This window comes from Mirounga leonina, unplaced genomic scaffold (assembly GCF_011800145.1).
Source record: "Mirounga leonina isolate KUSES-001 unplaced genomic scaffold, KU_Mleo_1.0 Mir_177, whole genome shotgun sequence".
NCBI classification, from domain to species: domain Eukaryota; kingdom Metazoa; phylum Chordata; class Mammalia; order Carnivora; family Phocidae; genus Mirounga; species Mirounga leonina.
The window spans coordinates 4,249,280-4,265,686 of NW_023270459.1; the positions used below are offsets into that span (position 1 = coordinate 4,249,280).

Consider the following 16,407-nt stretch of genomic DNA (forward strand, 5'->3'; position numbering starts at 1 on the left):
AGGGAGGATGCTCGAGAGGCCGCAGCTTTGCGGTCCTTCTGCTCAAGGAGAGGAGGAGGGTGTCTGAAAGCTCAAGGAGAGGAGGAGGGTGGAGCACGCGTTCCTCGAGCCCCGGGCTGGGGGTCCCAGACTCAGATTCTGCGCACCGTTGCTTGCTGTGGAAGGGGCGAATAACTTGATTTCTCACAGCCTCCGCCAACAGGGCTTGCTGCTAAGCCAGCCTGGACTTCGCGGCCCTCGCGGGCCCCTACCTCTGGGGAAGAACAGGGAGACCCGGGAGATGGAGGTGGCCCCCGCACTGAACAGTGGATGCACAGCCACGAGGGGCCGCCACAGGACAAGGGGCAAGGCTGCCCCTTCCCTCTCCCCTGCTCACAGACTAAAGTCTGGACTCGGCTTCTGGTCCTGAGAGGGCACAGGAAACTGTTTATTTTGATGGAATCGCCAGCCCCGGCACAATTAATTTTAACTCGTGCAAACTTCACTGCCCACACCCCACAGGGGCTCGCTGGCCCAGACTTCTGGGGCCCGCGGTCATCTGGGAGAAGGCTTTCAGCGCCTTTCCTGCGGTGCTTCTTGGAGCCGAATTTGCTAGGCTGCCAGTAGCTGCGGTGCTGGGTCAGAAACCTAGCAGCCCCGTCGGCCCGTCTTTCATTCTTTAATTGTATTGTTGGCTGAAGCCAAAGAAGCTACCAACACCGTCAGGTGGTGGAGGAAGGGGACCCACAGGGAGAGGTCGAGGCCCGGGACGGCCTCGAAGAGGAGGAGTAGAGGAAGGTGGAGCGAATGGTCCATCCAGGTGGGAGCTGGCTCGGCGAGTGGCCGCGCATGTGCGCCTGCATGGAGGCCAGGCTGGGGCAGCCGGCCCGGCACAGAGGGCAGCGGTAGGGTGCGGCCCCATGCGTCCGCAGGTGCTTGGTCATGGCTGAGAAGTCCCGGGAGCGCTGGGGGCAGAGGCTACAGGAGAAGGGCTTCTCTCCTAGGGCAGGTGGAGGGGGAGGCCGGTAAAGGAAAGAAGGGGGTGAAGGCTGGCGTAGGGGTTGATCTGGGCGACTGGGCAAGGGAATTGTGTGGGAGCCAAGCACACAGAGAAGGACTCAGGACCAGACAGACCGGAGTTTGGAAGGGAGCAGATAATTTGCACTGGGCGGGGAGCCCATACCTGTGTGGACTCGGTAGTGAGTCTCCATCTGATGCTTGAGTGAGAACCTTTTCCCACAGACAGAACAAGAATAGGGCCGAGACCGGGCAGGTGGGGGTGGGGGAGGTTGTTGGTGGGATGGGCCTGCTGTACTCACATGACCCACACAGGTTGCAAGTGCACCTGTGGGGATAGAGAAGGCAAAGGAGGGCAGGGCTGGGAATCCCAGAGCTGGACCACTGGTACTCCCAGACAAGACACTGGGAGCTACAGTGGGGCTGAGGCAAACGTGCCCTCACCCTACTCACCTGTGTGCCTCTGATCAGACTCTTCCATCTCCCCAGGGATGAACTTTGTGGGGCTCTGGGGGAGGAAACCTGGAAGGAGCAGAGTGAAGGAGGTGCCCTACTCAGGCTGGACTCCTGGAGTCCCAGCCTAAGGAAGGAGAGACCATGTTATAGCATTTGTACAGGGCACTGAGGGGCTTACCTGGGGCAGGACTGGAGTTGGCCAACTGGTTCTGGTTCCAGAGACCTTTCTCAGGGTTCAGGGACAGTGGGATCCTGGGGATGGGGTGGGGAAGAGTTAGCCTTGGCAAAACCCGGGATCCTGGCCAGACCCTTCCAGGAGGGGGAGGTGTCATGAGTCCTCCTCAGGGGCTGGGCTTTGAATTCCCCTGTGATGGAAGCTTCTTGTCCTATCATCAGCTCCGGAAATATACAGTAGAGATAAGAGATGTGGTGCCCTTCTACCCATCACTGCTGCCTCTCCTGAGCCACTCCCTCCCAGCCAGGGAGGTCTTCCGTTAGGCTCTTCACTCACCTCTGGTCCCGAGGCCAGACCTCCTGCCAGGCTCCAGTGATGGGGGTGCTATGGGAGAAGGGAGTGCCATATCTGGGTGGCAACAGCAGGATGCTCCACAGGGCAGGCTGGCTCTCCCCCAACCAAGGGGCCTCAGCCGACCAGGGCCTAGGAATGACGCTTGTTTGGAGGGAACCTGGTGGGGGATGGTGGCCAGAGAACTCCCGCAGACTTTCCTCAGAGCCCCTTGGACTCTCCGTCACCCACATAATCACTTCTTGCTTCCCATCTGTTCCCCCATGGCCAATAGGGGATTGCTTGAGTTTTTCCTTTGATCTCATCTGCTCCCCCGCACCCTCCTGCATTGCCTCTGCTATCTCAGGGGTCTCTCTTGATGGCCTTTGCTCGTGCAGTATCTCTCGTTCTCTCCAACCAGCTCTAATAAATTTCTCTGGTCTCTGCTCTCCATGTCCCTCCAGTCCTCTCTCAGAATCCCTTGTGGGGTTCTCTGGCTCCTCCTGATGTTCCTTGAGCCCTGGACCCAGTTCTCTAGCCCTGTCCCGTCGAGCCCTCCTGCATGCCTCTTCCAGGGACTGCACCCCCAAGGTTCTGGCCGCTTCCTCAAGGGGTCCCAGTTCCCCAGGCTGCAGTTCTACACTCTCTCCATAAACAAAGTACAGAAGCTGGGCAAAGGTAGAAGGGCTGATGCCTTTCACCAGAGCCCAGCGGCCCCTGCGGCCCAGCTGCTGGCTCACACCTGCCAGGACCAGGCTGTGGGCAGGGAATTCTTGGCTTTCCACAGTGATCAAGGTATCACATAGTGCTGGCCGGAGCCTGGCTGCTAGCCGTACCAGCCGATCAGAGCCATAGGGGCTAGGCAGTCTTGTCGTCGGGAACAGGGGCATTGTGCCTTGCCTGGGTACCAATCTCAGAGGACCTGAAAGAAAGGCCACAGTGTGGGGTCCATGGTGGAAAGGGGAGGGAGGAACAGCGTATTCTCAAGCCTGTGGAGGTGAGGGGAGAAAGAGTGAGTTGCTGGTTCAGAGCTCTCTGTGCCCTGAATGGAACAAATAAACTAACCCAAGAGAGGACCCGAGCTTATCTAGAATCATAATGGACCAGGGGGTAGGGGTGACGGTGGGGGTGGCGGGAGAATGGAAATTAGACCATACCCAGGACTTAAAGAATAAGAACCAGGCCATTAACAACCATATCAAATAGTGGGTTTAAGGCTAGTATAGATGGGTCCTGCCAATTGGCAGTCTCTGACTTAAAAGAGAGCAGACGCTGATACTTCTGCTACTTTAAGCCCTTCTGCAGGGAAAGACCTTGGAGCAGGCCAGGCTTTCTTCTTTCCAGACAAAGAGATCACCATAAGACCCAGTCAGCCCTGGCAGTTAGGGATGGAGCAAGACACAGCTTCATGGGAGAGTTTTGAAAGCTAGTTCCACCCCCACCCCCATCCCCACCCCATCACATTTTGCTGAGTAGTCTTGAGAGGCAGAAAGGACAGTAAGACTGAGGTCATAGCTGCAGGAGGGCATGCCCTAAGACATCAATCGATTATTTCCCTATGGCTGAAACTTCTAGAACATGTCCTCAGAGAAGGACCTGGAAGAGAATCCCATCTAGTGGGTTAAGAGAGCAGGTGCAGAAGCCACAGAAGAGAAGGTTCCCATCAAGGATGGACAGAGATTTTGAAGAAAGTTTTGACTCCTGAGGAAGTGGGAGAAAGGAAAATGGGAACTGTATAAGGGGAGGCTATTTTCTTTCCAGATTAGGATAAGGAGATGGTTTAATTTTGTTTTTCATAAGCCAAAAGCAAAGAATAGAAAGAGCCAACAAGGCAGAAATTTATCACACATGAAAACTACCACACTGACTTTTAAGAAGAAAACTGGGAACCCAGATACTAAGAGACACACCTAAGTGTCTCAGTGCCCAGTAGGCATATTCCTCAGTGTGGGCTCACCATGAGTAAGGACCCTTGTGGGGAGGATTACTACTTGGACCCCTCAGGGAGAAGGCTACAGGTTGGTAGGAAGTGGACAGAAAAAGGGGTGTAATGGGAGGAAAGTCTCAGCTGGGGAGAAGCAACCACTCACCGGTTGTAGCTTCCTCCTGGACACCGCATGCTCTGAACTGCTGTTGGGGCTCCTGGGGCCCCCCTGGAGCTAGCCCCGCCCCTGACCTCACAGTCTTCCATTGGGTGTCCCAAGTATCAGTCTGTCACAGTCCCCCAAGGGGGTGTGGTTTTATACCCCTGGCTCTGCTTCATCCCTCTAGGAGAGACCACCTCCTCTACTTCCAGATTCAAGACATTCTGCCTCCCTTCCTGTCTCATTTCATTTGTGAACTTCTAGAGTCAAAGAAATTCATGTGAGGGGGTACCTGGCTGGCTCTGTTTGTAGAGCATGCAACTCTTGATCTTGGGCTTGTAGGTTTGAGCCCCATGCTGGGTGTAGAGATTACTTTAAATGAATAAAATAAAAATCAAGGAGCGCCTGGGTGGCTCAGTTAGTTATGCATCTGCCTTCAGCTCAGGTCGTGATCTCGGGGTCCTGGGATTGAGCCCTCTGATGCATCAGGCTCCGTGCTCAGCCGGGAGTCTGCATTTTCCTCTCTGCCCCCCCCCACCCCCCCGCCATGCGCTCTCTCATGCACTCTCTCTGCTCTCTCTCAAATAAATATATAAAAATCTTAAATAAAAAAAGTTCATCTCGCAACAAGAACCTTGGAATAATCAGACCTGCATTTGAGTCTCATCTCTGCCATTTACTAGTTGAGTCACATTGGGCAAGTCACCTCTCTGAGCCTCAGTTACCTCATCCATGAAATAGGGATAACCTTTGCTTACCTCATTTGGAGGTGAGGGTGAAGATGAAACGACATGATGAATGTGAAAGTGGTTTGTCAGTACATAGCATCATTCAAATAGGATTAGTTCTTCTGAGAAGTGTCAGAGCTCTAGAAGCTGGAAGCAGTTTCTACTACCTCAGAAGTAAAAAGGACTGACACATCTGGATTCAGAGGAGAGAGTGAAGGAGGGCCAAAAGCATGCCTTGTCCTTCCTCTCCCTGCCTTAGTACTAGGAAGCCTTAACTGCTCTGTGGAAATGACCCCTGTCATCTGGGCCACCACTGGGGACTGAATGTACAAGTGACTCAGATTCTCCCATCAAGCTCTGAAGGGGGCAACCCCAGAGAGGGCCTGCGGTGGTCTTCGAAGAGAAAACTCCCTTTTCTTGGGTTGATGACAAATGACATTTCCCCGAAATCAGAACTCCGGGGTTTCTTTCACTTCCTGTCAAAAGGGTCGAACTCTCAGGAGATTTCCCCTGTTTTCACACGTTAGCACTCGTTAACCTGGGGAAAGGATGAGGTCTGAAAGACTCACATTTCTTTTCCTGTTTTTTATTATTCCATTAACCCTCATCCTGTGGCAATTTTTTCATTCATTTAACAAGCGTAGAGAAATAATTTATGATATGTGCCTGGTGTATCATATATGCCCAATAAATAACTGGAAGATAAAAAAATCAGGCATTGGTAGGCTGCTCTGGTGACCTGACACAGTCTGGTTCACCGTAGGCTTGTCCTTTACATCCTGGTCCCCTCCTAGACCCAAAACTTTATGTCCCTAAACTCCCATTTCTCCCTTTGGCTCCAGGACCCCAATATGTTCACACAGCCCCCTACTTTCTCCCTCCAGACTTAACATGCCTTCCCCCTCTACCTCTCGTTCTAGCTTGAGTATAGACAGATGTTAACCCTTCCTAGATCAAGCAGGGTGTGCCAGTGGGTGGGGCTGGTGGAGGGGCAATAATAGGGTGGGGAGAGGGGAAGATGACTCAGAGTGAAAGGGAAAATGCAAATGGACAGGCCTTATTCATGTGCTACTCTGAACGTTAAATATTTTCCATTTCTGAGCTTTCTAACTCCTCATACCACCACACCCAGGGACTTATTTGACACCCATATAAAAGGCACTTGGCCTGGACATATAAAAGCACCAATCCCGGATATGTATGTATACAGAGAAAAACATTCTTTCTTCAACACAGTAATACAGTCCCTGAAGATATGGAATAAGTGGGGAAAATCATGAGAGAGAAACCCCAAGTGTAGAAGAAAAGGCACAGGGGTCTGGAAGATTACATCATCACCCAGTGGCCTTGCTTCCCAGTCCTACTTCATGTGCCTGTGACTCAGCTCCCCCACTGGTATGATTTGCTCATTGATGATCAAAAATATTGGAGACTATGCTCAAAGGGCAGTGTCCTCTATAAGCCAAGTATAGTGACAGGGAGTGTCAGCAGGCTTTCAGGAAACCTAATAGGGAGGAGAAGGGCAAGGGGACTCCCCATTCAGAGAACAAAAGCCCCCCAAGAATGGGAAACCCCATTTTGCCTCCTACTTGGTGTCTACCCCACCTGAGGATATCCTTTTAGAGACTGCCTCCTTAGAGGTATCTCCAGGGTCCTCTACACCTCAGCCCTGAGGCTGGTGATACTCTAGGCCCTTCTCTCTCCGTACATTCTTGACTACACAGCCCAAGCCATCTTGCATTGAGCAGTGACAGCAGAAGCACAAGCAAATAGCACTTTGACTTGGAAGGGTAGGGAAACTGATAACTCTATTCTTGAAAAGTCTCCCATCACAGTCTCAAAAACCTTGTCCACCTTCCACTTCCCAGGATGACTCTGTAGGAATCCCCTGCAGCTGTCTCCTGGGGTGTACCCAGGAAACCATTGGTCCTGAGGACACAAACCTGCATCCTGGGACAGGGTAGAGTGGGTGGGAGAGATTAGGTAGGACATAACCGGAAGGAAGTATGTGGGAAAAAGAGGTATGATTTTTGCCTCTCATTCCCAATACTCATATTACTAAATAAAGTTTAAAATCTGCTATTTTTTAATTCTAACTGATAGGCATGACCGTAAGCTCCTTCATATGCCCCTGCAGGTACAATCCAGCTTGATATAAAAATGTCAACACAGCAATACAAGTATGGATTCTCTTTAAAAATAATTAAAACTGGGGCGCCTGGGTGGCTCAGTTGGTTAAGTGTCTGCCTTTGGCTCAGGTCATGATAGCAGGGTCCTGGGATCGAGCCCTGCATCGGGCTCCCTGCTCAGCAGGAAGCCTGCTTCTCCCTCTCCCACTCCCCCTGCTTGTGTTCCTTCTCTCGCTCTCTCTCTCTCTGTCAGATAAATAAATAAAATCTTAAAAAAAAAATAAGTAATAAAAAAATAAAACTAAACCATCAGAATAGGCCAACTAGAGGCATGACTATTTGTTTTATGAAAAATGTTCTCCCTTTATCTCACTTATTTTAAATAGTGAGTATTCCAAAGCCAAATTAAAAAAGATTTAATTTAGAAAAATTATATGAACTTTCCACTTTTTCCAGGAACACATCTCTTTCTTCAAATTAAGGTAGTTAAATTCCCCCACAGCATTTTATGCAGATAAAGACCAATTATCCAAATCTTACACGAACTATCAAATGCCTACTCTTCCTAGTTAAGTACATCCAACACATACCAGAGAAGAGACAGTAAATTAGTTTCTTTCTTCCTTAAATCTATGTTTCATATAACTCAAGAACTAGTATAATCATAGCATCTAGGTCATAGAGATCCTATCTTAGCATGTCTTTTGTGGATCAAGTGGAAAAAGAACTAGACTAGAAGTAAAAAAATTTAGGTTCCACTGCATCTTCTCTGTGGGTGGCCTTCTTCTTCAGCCCTAATATGGGGCTAACTCTTCTGAGATCCTCAATTTGCTCACGGGGGCTGTTTTCAAGACCAGTACTGAATGCCAATATTGTGTTAAACCCACTCTGACCCCCTCTGCCTGTGTCCCTCCCCCACCTTGAGCCAAGGATCCTAAGGGCATCTAGGAAGGGCCCACCTGGAACATGTGTCCCCCAGTTCTAGGCTGTGCTCTGGTAACTTGGAACTCTGACTTCCTCACCCAAATGGCCCACTTACCGGACCTACCCAGCCCTCATCCCCAGGTCTATACTCAGGAGGATGAACTGTGTGACTGATGTACACACCCCAGGCCCTGGTTGTGTGTGAGGGGCAGGTAGACTGAGCTCAGACATGCAGACTAATGTGCCTTGAAATGTGCACCAACACCAGGTGTGGGAAGAAAAGGGGAAATCTTCATTTCTAGTTTGGCCTAGGCCCCATAAATAATACGGAAGCCTGCTTAATTCCAATGGTTCTTAAGGTCGTAGTTTAAGGGGATTGCCATCCTTTTTAAAATTGTAAGCTGGGGAATCAACTCTTTACATCAGAAAATTATAGATACTCATACCATTGTGCATGTGAATGACAAGGGATTCATAGACTGAAGCCAGTCCCTGGACAGGTTAAATACTCCTTGTTTATCCTTGTGGCTGCTTTGCATGCCCCCCTGCAACAACATGCATACAGTTTTTCTTATGATTTTCAGGAGCTCAAAACCCCTTGAAATCCACTCATAGACCACTCCCTTGCATCCCCATCCAAGGTTTAAGAACACTGGGTGTACATGAGAGCATTCTGAAAGCTTTAATACTATGTAGAACTTGAACAGCTGAGTGAAATTAGATATCAACACCCTGCCCCATAAGAATAAAAAATCTTCTGTGAAGAGAACCTGGGTGATTTCCTAAGGAGCAGGATATCTTACACACCTCTTCCGGTGCTCCAATACACCATCCATCTTATCTTCCCTATGCATCTGGTCCCATTCTTACTGCCTGGTATCTTCTGGGAATGATCAGAGTTTAGGAAAGAGTGGACCAAAAGGCCCTAACATGACCCAATCCTGGTTTTTTCTAGAGTCACATGGCAATAATATTTCATGGAGGGCAAACAACCTCTGAGATTCAGAAACTCCCTCCTCAAGAACCTCCAGAAGCCCTGGGCCTAACCTCCTGGCCAGGTTGTCTAACCTGGACCCAATACTGGAAAATCTGTACCTCAACCTCGAGTCCAGCGACTGCCCCAAAGCCTTGCAGCCACATGTTCTCAGCACAGCCTGGCTGCAATGGCCGTTGACAACTTCCCATTGGGCTTTCAACCTTGGCAACTCTCACTCTCAGCCCAGGCTGGATCCTAAGACCCCAGAAAACCTCTCAAGTACACACTTGTTTCATCTTTTGGCCAGTGACTCCCAATAACCTCTGGAGGGCCACAGGCCTCTCCTTCCAGTCACCAGATCCAGACTCAGTCCAGAGCCCTCAGACAACCTCTCACAGTTCAGAGGCCATACCTCATGGCCAAATGACGCCAGGCAGCGCTCCAAGGGCCTCCAACTGCCCCACAACACGCTTCCAAACCAACTTAGCCTCAGGGACCATGGACCAACTCAGGGCATGTTGGCCTGGCCTCTGACCAGCCTGGGCCCACAGGTGCCCAGGAGGCCCCACTGCCAGCCTCGCCAGAGCAAAGGGAGTCCGCAGGGACTAAAACCCTCAACCCTCACGGCGACCACTCAAGCCCTCATACCCCAGCTCGGCCTGGGCCAGTCCCAAGCCTGAAGAAGTGTAAGAAAAACCATGGCACTCACCGACTCGGACCCTGTTCCTCTTCCCACAGTCTCACATACACTGAGGGCAGCGCAAGCTCGAGTGGCCGTTAGAAAGTGGTGAGCGGCGCGAGCCCAGGAGCTCGAGGCCCCGGGCGCGTGCACAGCTTGCCTGTCGCGCCTGCATTCCGAGGCGGACGCTGATTGGCTGCAGCGCTGGCCGCATCCTGCTGAGCATGCTCAGCATTCTGGGAGACACCTAGGACAGCTCCGCTTGCTCTCGCCCACCTCGCGCCCACCCCGATTGGCTGCGGAGCTCCCACCCACCCTGCGGGCTCTGTGGTGTGGCAGGGCCTTGGAGTCTGATTGGTCCGCGGACTTGGGTTTCAGGTGTCTAAGGCTGAGATGTTACCCTCCAGCTCGCCCCCTCCCCTGCTGAGTGGTTGTGGAATTTGCCCTTCCTCCCACCCTCTCTGTGAAAAGACTGGGCCCGGAACCTCCTTCGCCTCAAGAACCTTGGAAGCTCCCTCCGCAAGGGCTCAGGATACCACCGCTTTCTTGCTTCTGTCTTGCCACCCTGAGTAGCTCTCGTTGCAAACCCTTTCACCTCTCTCTTAACCCTTGACAGTCTATGAAGTGTGTATCTGTGATTCGTTGGGAGGCCCTCAAGAGCCAGCCAGGCTTTGGGTGCCTGTGGGCAGCTTCCCTTTCCCGCCTCTTGCCCTGCCCACCACTGATTGGTTGCAGAACACACCCTGCCTCACCCGGAAGTATGCGGGGACAGGGAAAGCACAAGAGGGGGCAGTGCCTTGACCCGTGATTGGTCTAGATGCTCACGCTTCGAATGCTCATCGCCTGTCAGATGAACAGGGTTAACTGCGTACTTCACGTACTAGCCATCTCCCCCCCCCACCACCACACACCCCACACCGTAGAGAGAATGGCCCATTGCTCTGCCCCGCCATTAACTGGCCAGGGCTAAGAGCTCAGCCAGCTGGCTTTCTGTCCATGCAGGGCTTTGGTGCTGACAGGCGGCGAGCTCGCACCGCGCCAGTCTGTGAGCTGATACTGCCTCTCCAGTCCCACGAGCCGGGCTGCGGTTGCACTGCTGATTGGCTGGCCCCACTCTCTTCTAAGTGGCTTAGCTTTGGGTTCGCGCTTGGGCACATCCAATGAGAAGCTAGGGCTCTTTAAGGAGGCGGGCATTGCTCGACCGCTTCCACTTCTGATTGGTCTAGGGGCTTGCTTCTTCTCTTTTGATTGATCAGCGTTTCCAGGAGGCGGGAGCCCAGTCCAACGGTTTCAGGCGGCAGTTGGACTTCTGTCCCTGAGCTTCAAGTTCGGCTCCGGGCTCGGTGGAGTGTTGTCTGGCGCCCACCTCCCCGCAGCTAGCTGAGGAGCTGGGGACGAAGGACGGGCGCAGGGGGACCCTCCTGAGGAGGGCCTGGGACAGTAGCTGCAGCCGAAAGTCGGGACGGAGACCGACTAAGGCGAGTGGCAGGCCAGTGGGAGAACCCCTCAAAAAGCTGGAGAAGACAGGTGCTGTAGCAATAGGAACAACAGCTCCCGTTCACCGAACCCTTTCGGGGTGCCGCGTTGTGTGCGTCATCTCATTGACTCCTGCTAAATAATCCTGCGAGGGAGCTGATTACTCCGCTGGTTAACCTCTGAGGCTCACTTGTCTCACGTCCCCCGGCGAGAATGGTCACTGCCGGGACTCTGACCTCGTTCTAGTGAGAGTCTAGCATTCGAGCTACACTATGATTAAGTAGGGTTGATCTTGTAGATGTGTGTGTGGGGGGGTCCTGATGTGATCACGTGGCCCTGGTTTACCTCATCTACAAATGAGGGGTTTTGTTTGTTTTTGTTTTGGACTTGAATCTGATCCTGAAGGTTCACTCCGTTCATATTTTCAAGTCCTCAAACTTTTGGGCAAATGCATTTGCCTTCTAGGAAAGGGTATTTTAAAAATCGTCCTCATAATATCTTTGCCACACTGAACCAAGCCAGTTTTAAGTGCTCTACATGTATCATCGAATGGAATTCTTGTAGCAAGCCCTATTGGACATTTACTGCTATTATTCTCACTTCACAGATAAATGAATTGAGGTTGGGAGAAGAAATTGATTTTCCCAAGATCTCACCAGGAGTAATTGTCAGAGCTGGAATTTGAACTAGGCCTGTCGCAGTTTGACTCCAGAGCCTAAACTCCTAACTCTTGGTATATACTGCCTCCCATCCCAACAGCTACAGGGTGCAGAGTGTAGGCGCACATGGTCCTGGGAAATCCTCATAGCCACCCCAGGAATAGGAATGGTGACAACACCCATTGGAGCAGACAACCAACGCTCATAGTGCTGAAGACACTCATATCAGCTCATATAGCTGGTCTATGGCTAAGCAAGGAGTAGAATGAATATCACATAACCTTCTGAATCTGAAGTCACATTCTTAATCTTAACACTAGTCTCTTCCCATTTGACAGATGAAGAAACTGAGGTCCTGAGGAGAAATCAGAGCTGGAATTCAGACCCAGGTCTATCAGACCCAAGAGATTACCCCTCTGAACCACGTTGCCTCTAAGAAGTAACTGTCTGGTAGATCCTGACTTGGATCAGGTTAAGGAGTCCGCTTACACCAGCCAACCTTGTCTACAAACAATGAATTCATCTGGTCCCAACTTTGGCTCTAAAGGTTGTGGGCAGTGTATTTCACAGCCCCAGAACTTTGGGGGGCTTCTCACTGAGAGGCTCTAATCATAAACGTTACAATTTATTGAGCCATTTTTATGAGCTGGGCAAGCTGGAAAGCATTCTGCATGCATCATCCCACTGAATCCCTATAGTAATTCTAGAACATAATGACTGTTACCGTCGACACCATTTTACAGGTGAGGAAACTGAGACCGGGGAGGGATGTAACATTCCTATGTTTACTGAGCTAGTGAAAGGTGGAGCCTAGATGGGAAGCCAGAGAACCTGATTTTAGAGCCCTCAAATCTAGCTACCTAGCATGCGCAGGCATAAGAAGGTGGAGTGAGGGACTCTGAGCTCTGGCAAGATGGACTAGGAAGTGTTATCGGCTTGGTTCTGGGGGTTGGACTGATGAGGAGAGTCAAATGAGGGGAGGAGAGAAATAACTGTTGCTTGTTGAGCACTGCCCCACGCCAGACCCTGTGTTAACTAAGCTGCAATGTATGTTGAGAAGCAGGGAGCTTTGTGCTTAAGAAACTTGACACTGGATCCAAATTGCCTGGATTCCTATCCTGGACCTGTTACTTTCTAGTTGTGAAACCTTTAGCAAGTTACTTAACCTCTCTTGGCCTCAATTTCTTCATCTGTAAAATGGGGATAATGACAGTAAACACCTTTCAGGACTGTTGAGAAGATTCAATGAACTAATAGAACGGTGACATCTCTTTTTATCTCCAGTGTCCTGAAACTGAGTTGCTTGCAATCACCATTACCTCTCCTTGACTTTGGCATAAACACTGAAAATTGAGGCCATTTGTGGAAGATCCTGGGGGAAGTGTGTTCCCAGAAGAGACGGCAAGTACAAAGGCCCTGAGACAGGCATGAACTTAGTACGTTTGAGATATACCAAGAAGTCTGGCTAGAGGTAGGCAGATTACTAAGACTCAGGAGCGCAGTTCAACTGCACAGGTGTTAGATGTAAAAACGACCCCTGTACTCTATGCTTGTTAGAGCATAACTTTTCCCCAAGCTTTGATGTCTGGAGAAATGCAAGGCCATGATTACTTTTGAGCTTTCAGGATCCAAGGCTGCTCAGGAATTTAGAGATGACACTTAGAACTCAAACCTTCTTGCTCTCCATCCAGGGCTTGTGTGTGGGGCTCAAGAGACTTGCATTCACTCAAATATTTACTAAACTCCCAACAACGTATACCATCTGGGCTGAGTCCCGGAGAAGACTCAGCCCCTTTGAAATCTTCAGATTCAAAGATGTAACCTTCTAGAAAGGAATAATTCGACCTCAAAACATATCCTTCCAGAACCAAGTGAAAAGTGTAGCAACTAAAGCCCAGAAGGGACACTTAAGCCAGGCATGGGAGAGGGAGAAGGATGAACAAAGACTTTCCAGAGAAGGTGGTGGCACCAGAGTATATATATATTTTGGGGAGCACCTGTTAATGTCCTTGGTACAAAGTATATCATGGCAAACAAGAAGAGACCAAATGTATGTGTACTTGGGCTGCCATAACAAAATTCCACAGATGGGGTAGTTTAAACGGCAGAAATTTATTTCTCACAGTTCTGGAGGCTGGAAGTCCAAGATCAAGTGGCCAGCAGAGTTGGTTTCTCCTGAGGCCTCTTTCCTTCTCACTGGGCCCTCACATGGCCTTTGCCCTGTGCATGCACACTCCTGTATCTATTCCTCTTCTTATAAGGGGCCATAGGCTGAACATTTGTGTCAATTCATATACTGAATCCTAATCCCCACTGTGCTGATATTTGGAGAAGGGGCCTTCAGGGGATGATTAGGTCATAAGGGTGGAGCCTTTATGAATAGCATTAGTGCCCTTATAAAAAGGCCCCAGAGAACTCCCTTGCCCTTTCCACCATGTGATGTTACAGTAAGAAAACAGCTATCTATGAACCAGAAAGTAGGTTCTCACCAGATACCAAATCTGCCAATGCCTTCATCTGGGACATCCCAGCCTCCAGAACTGTGAGCTTGAGAAAAGTAGATTTCCATTGTTTATAAGCTGCCCAGTCCATGGTGTTCTACTATGCAGCCTGAGCGGACTAAGATATAAGGACACTAGTCCTATTGGACTAGGGGCCTCCCTACTCTTATTACCTCATTTAACCTTAATTCCCTCCTTAAAGGCCCTACCTCCAAATACAGCCACATTGTGGGTTAAGGTTTCCACATATGAATTTTGGAGGGGACACGGTTTAGTCCGTCACACAGAATATCTTCCATTGGCCGGCTCACAGTCTGGTAGGGAGATGCGTATTATTTACTTCAGAGGGAGGGAACAGAGCAGAATGGTTAAGATGTTAGCTCTGGAACCAGACTGACAGGTTTGAGACCTGCCTGTACCACTCCTCAACTGTGTGAACTGGAGCAAGTTTCTTCTCCTTTCTGTGCCTCGAGAGAATCAAATGAACAGACACCCATGAAGTTCTTAGAACAGCCCCGGGCACAGAGCAAGGGCTGATTAAATGTTGGCTATGGTTATTAGTTGCAAGTAAAACTTAAAACTATGCTACGTGCTCTGAAGAAAAATCACGAGATAGATACTTTAAGAAAGGAAAACAGAACTCTTAACCTGGCCAGGGTTTTCCGAAAGGCTTCCTGGAAGAAGTGATGCTTGTGCTAAGATTTTACGAATAATTACTAACCTGACTAGGAGAGGGGTGAGTCCTCCAGGCAGTAGGAAAATAGGTTCCAGAGCTCTGGAGTGGGAGGAAGCATAGCCCTGAAGTCCACTGTTGTTGGAGTGGAGACAGCAAAGTGAGGGGGAGCAGGGGAGAGTGAGGCTGGATGTGGTGGGCAGGGCCTGGCCTAGTAGGCCGTGCTCAGGAGCGCTGGCATTTCCTAAGATCCATGCAAAGTCACAGGAAGAGGTATTTTTTACAGAGAAGAGTTTAACAAACCCTTCCTGGGAACCCTACGAGCACGGCCATGTGAACAAGCTTGAACCGGCCTGCTACAGACACATGGCCCAGTGAGAGCCATTACCCCAGCCACCTACACCAACTGCCAGCCAGCCATACACGTGAGGGGAACCACCCGAGACCAAACAGCCCCCAGCCACCCCACTAGCTGACTGCAGCTGCAAGAGTCAACCCAGGGGAGACCCACAGAAGAACTGCCTGGCTGGGCTCAGCGCAAATGGTCCCAAAGAATCGGGAGCTAAAAAATAATCATTTTAAGTCACTGTGTTTGGGGTGGTTAAAAAAGCTAACTGACATACCCCAGACCAGAGTAGTTTCTAGGCAACAAATATCACTTGCCTTGGTTCTGGATCTTGAAAATTGAAAAATTCGAGGGCACCTGGGTGGCTCAGTCTGTTAAGCGTCTGCCTTCGGCATCAGGTCGTGTTCCTGGGGTCCTGGGATGGAGCCCGCATCAGGCTCCCTGCTCGGCGGGGAGCCTGCTTCTCCTCCCTCTGCCCTCCTCCTGCTCCTCGTGCTCGGGCTCTCTCTCTCAAATAAAATCTTAAAAAAGAAAAAAAAAGTTGAAAAATTCCTTCCGTTTATAGACTTGTTCAATTTTCTGAATGAATTTATATGAGATGAACTTTAATGCCAGGGATCTTTTGATCATTTTTTTCCCCCCAGCAGGACTGGAAGTAGCTCTTCAAAAAACAAAAAAGCAAAAAAAACCCCACTTGCTCTGTTTTGCATCTTTCTATTTCCATTTGCCGAGCATCTGAAAAGGCAGTCAGTTAAGGAAGAAATTATTCTATTTCATATTTTCAACACATCTCTTACTTGGGTTAAATGGTGTGTTCCTAGCTGGGCTCAAGAAGGTGCTGGAGGTGGCCAGCTACAATGTGGAAAAGAGTAACAGCCACCTGCTGGTCACAGCCCAGGGGAAACGGGAACAAAGCCCTGGACTCTGGAGAGAAGCCACTAATTTGCAATGTCCGTCTAGCGCCCCCTACTGACAAGGCCTAACCTCATGCCCACTGACAAATACTGGAATTAAGACGCAATAAATGGATAACTGGCCCAGTGAGTGATGGGGTCCCCAAATACTAATAAAAATGACAGCCAGGACAATGGCTAACATTGAATTCTCAGTGCCTTTTGTGTCATTTATCTCTGAATCATCAGGAGAAGGTTTATGGGGAGAGAAGATAGTGGTCCTTTCTGCTCCCAGTGTCTGTTCATCTTTCCCTAGGCTCAGAGCCCAAGTCCGCTCTGAGTAGCCAACTTTTCCCCTGGCAGGCCAGGCCCGTTGGGTGGC

General features: G+C 50.2%; 1 protein-coding gene across 2 annotated transcripts; it reads right to left on the minus strand.

Moving 5' to 3' along the window:
• Window positions 1–397: 397 nt before the first annotated feature.
• Window positions 398–9,753, minus strand: ZBTB32 (zinc finger and BTB domain containing 32). 2 transcript variants are annotated; one of them, XM_035023738.1, is made up of 6 exons: window positions 9,508–9,753; window positions 1,964–2,879; window positions 1,631–1,704; window positions 1,450–1,518; window positions 1,163–1,324; window positions 398–979 (listed from the first exon to the last, which is right to left on the minus strand). In XM_035023738.1, exons 2-6 carry the CDS (start codon window positions 2,845–2,847, stop codon window positions 702–704), a joined length of 1,467 nt encoding a protein of 488 aa, XP_034879629.1. In that variant the 5' UTR covers window positions 2,848–2,879; window positions 9,508–9,753; the 3' UTR covers window positions 398–701. The 2 variants fall into 2 exon arrangements, with proteins under 2 accessions (XP_034879629.1, XP_034879628.1); XM_035023737.1 differs by lacking the exon at window positions 9,508–9,753 and having other exon boundaries at window positions 1,964–3,656.
• Window positions 9,754–16,407: the final 6,654 nt, after the last annotated feature.

Excerpts from the sequence above, each read along its gene's own strand:
- ZBTB32 (XM_035023738.1), bottom strand. The coding sequence starts at position 2,847 with ATGCCCCTGTTCCCGACGACAAGACTGCCTAGCCCCTATGGCTCTGAT. Across the intron at positions 1,705-1,963 it reads GTCTGGCCTCGGGACCAGAG|GATCCCACTGTCCCTGAACC; the intron begins GTGAGTGAAGAG and ends CCCCATCCCCAG. Across the intron at positions 1,519-1,630 it reads CAACTCCAGTCCTGCCCCAG|GTTTCCTCCCCCAGAGCCCC; the intron begins GTAAGCCCCTCA and ends TGCTCCTTCCAG.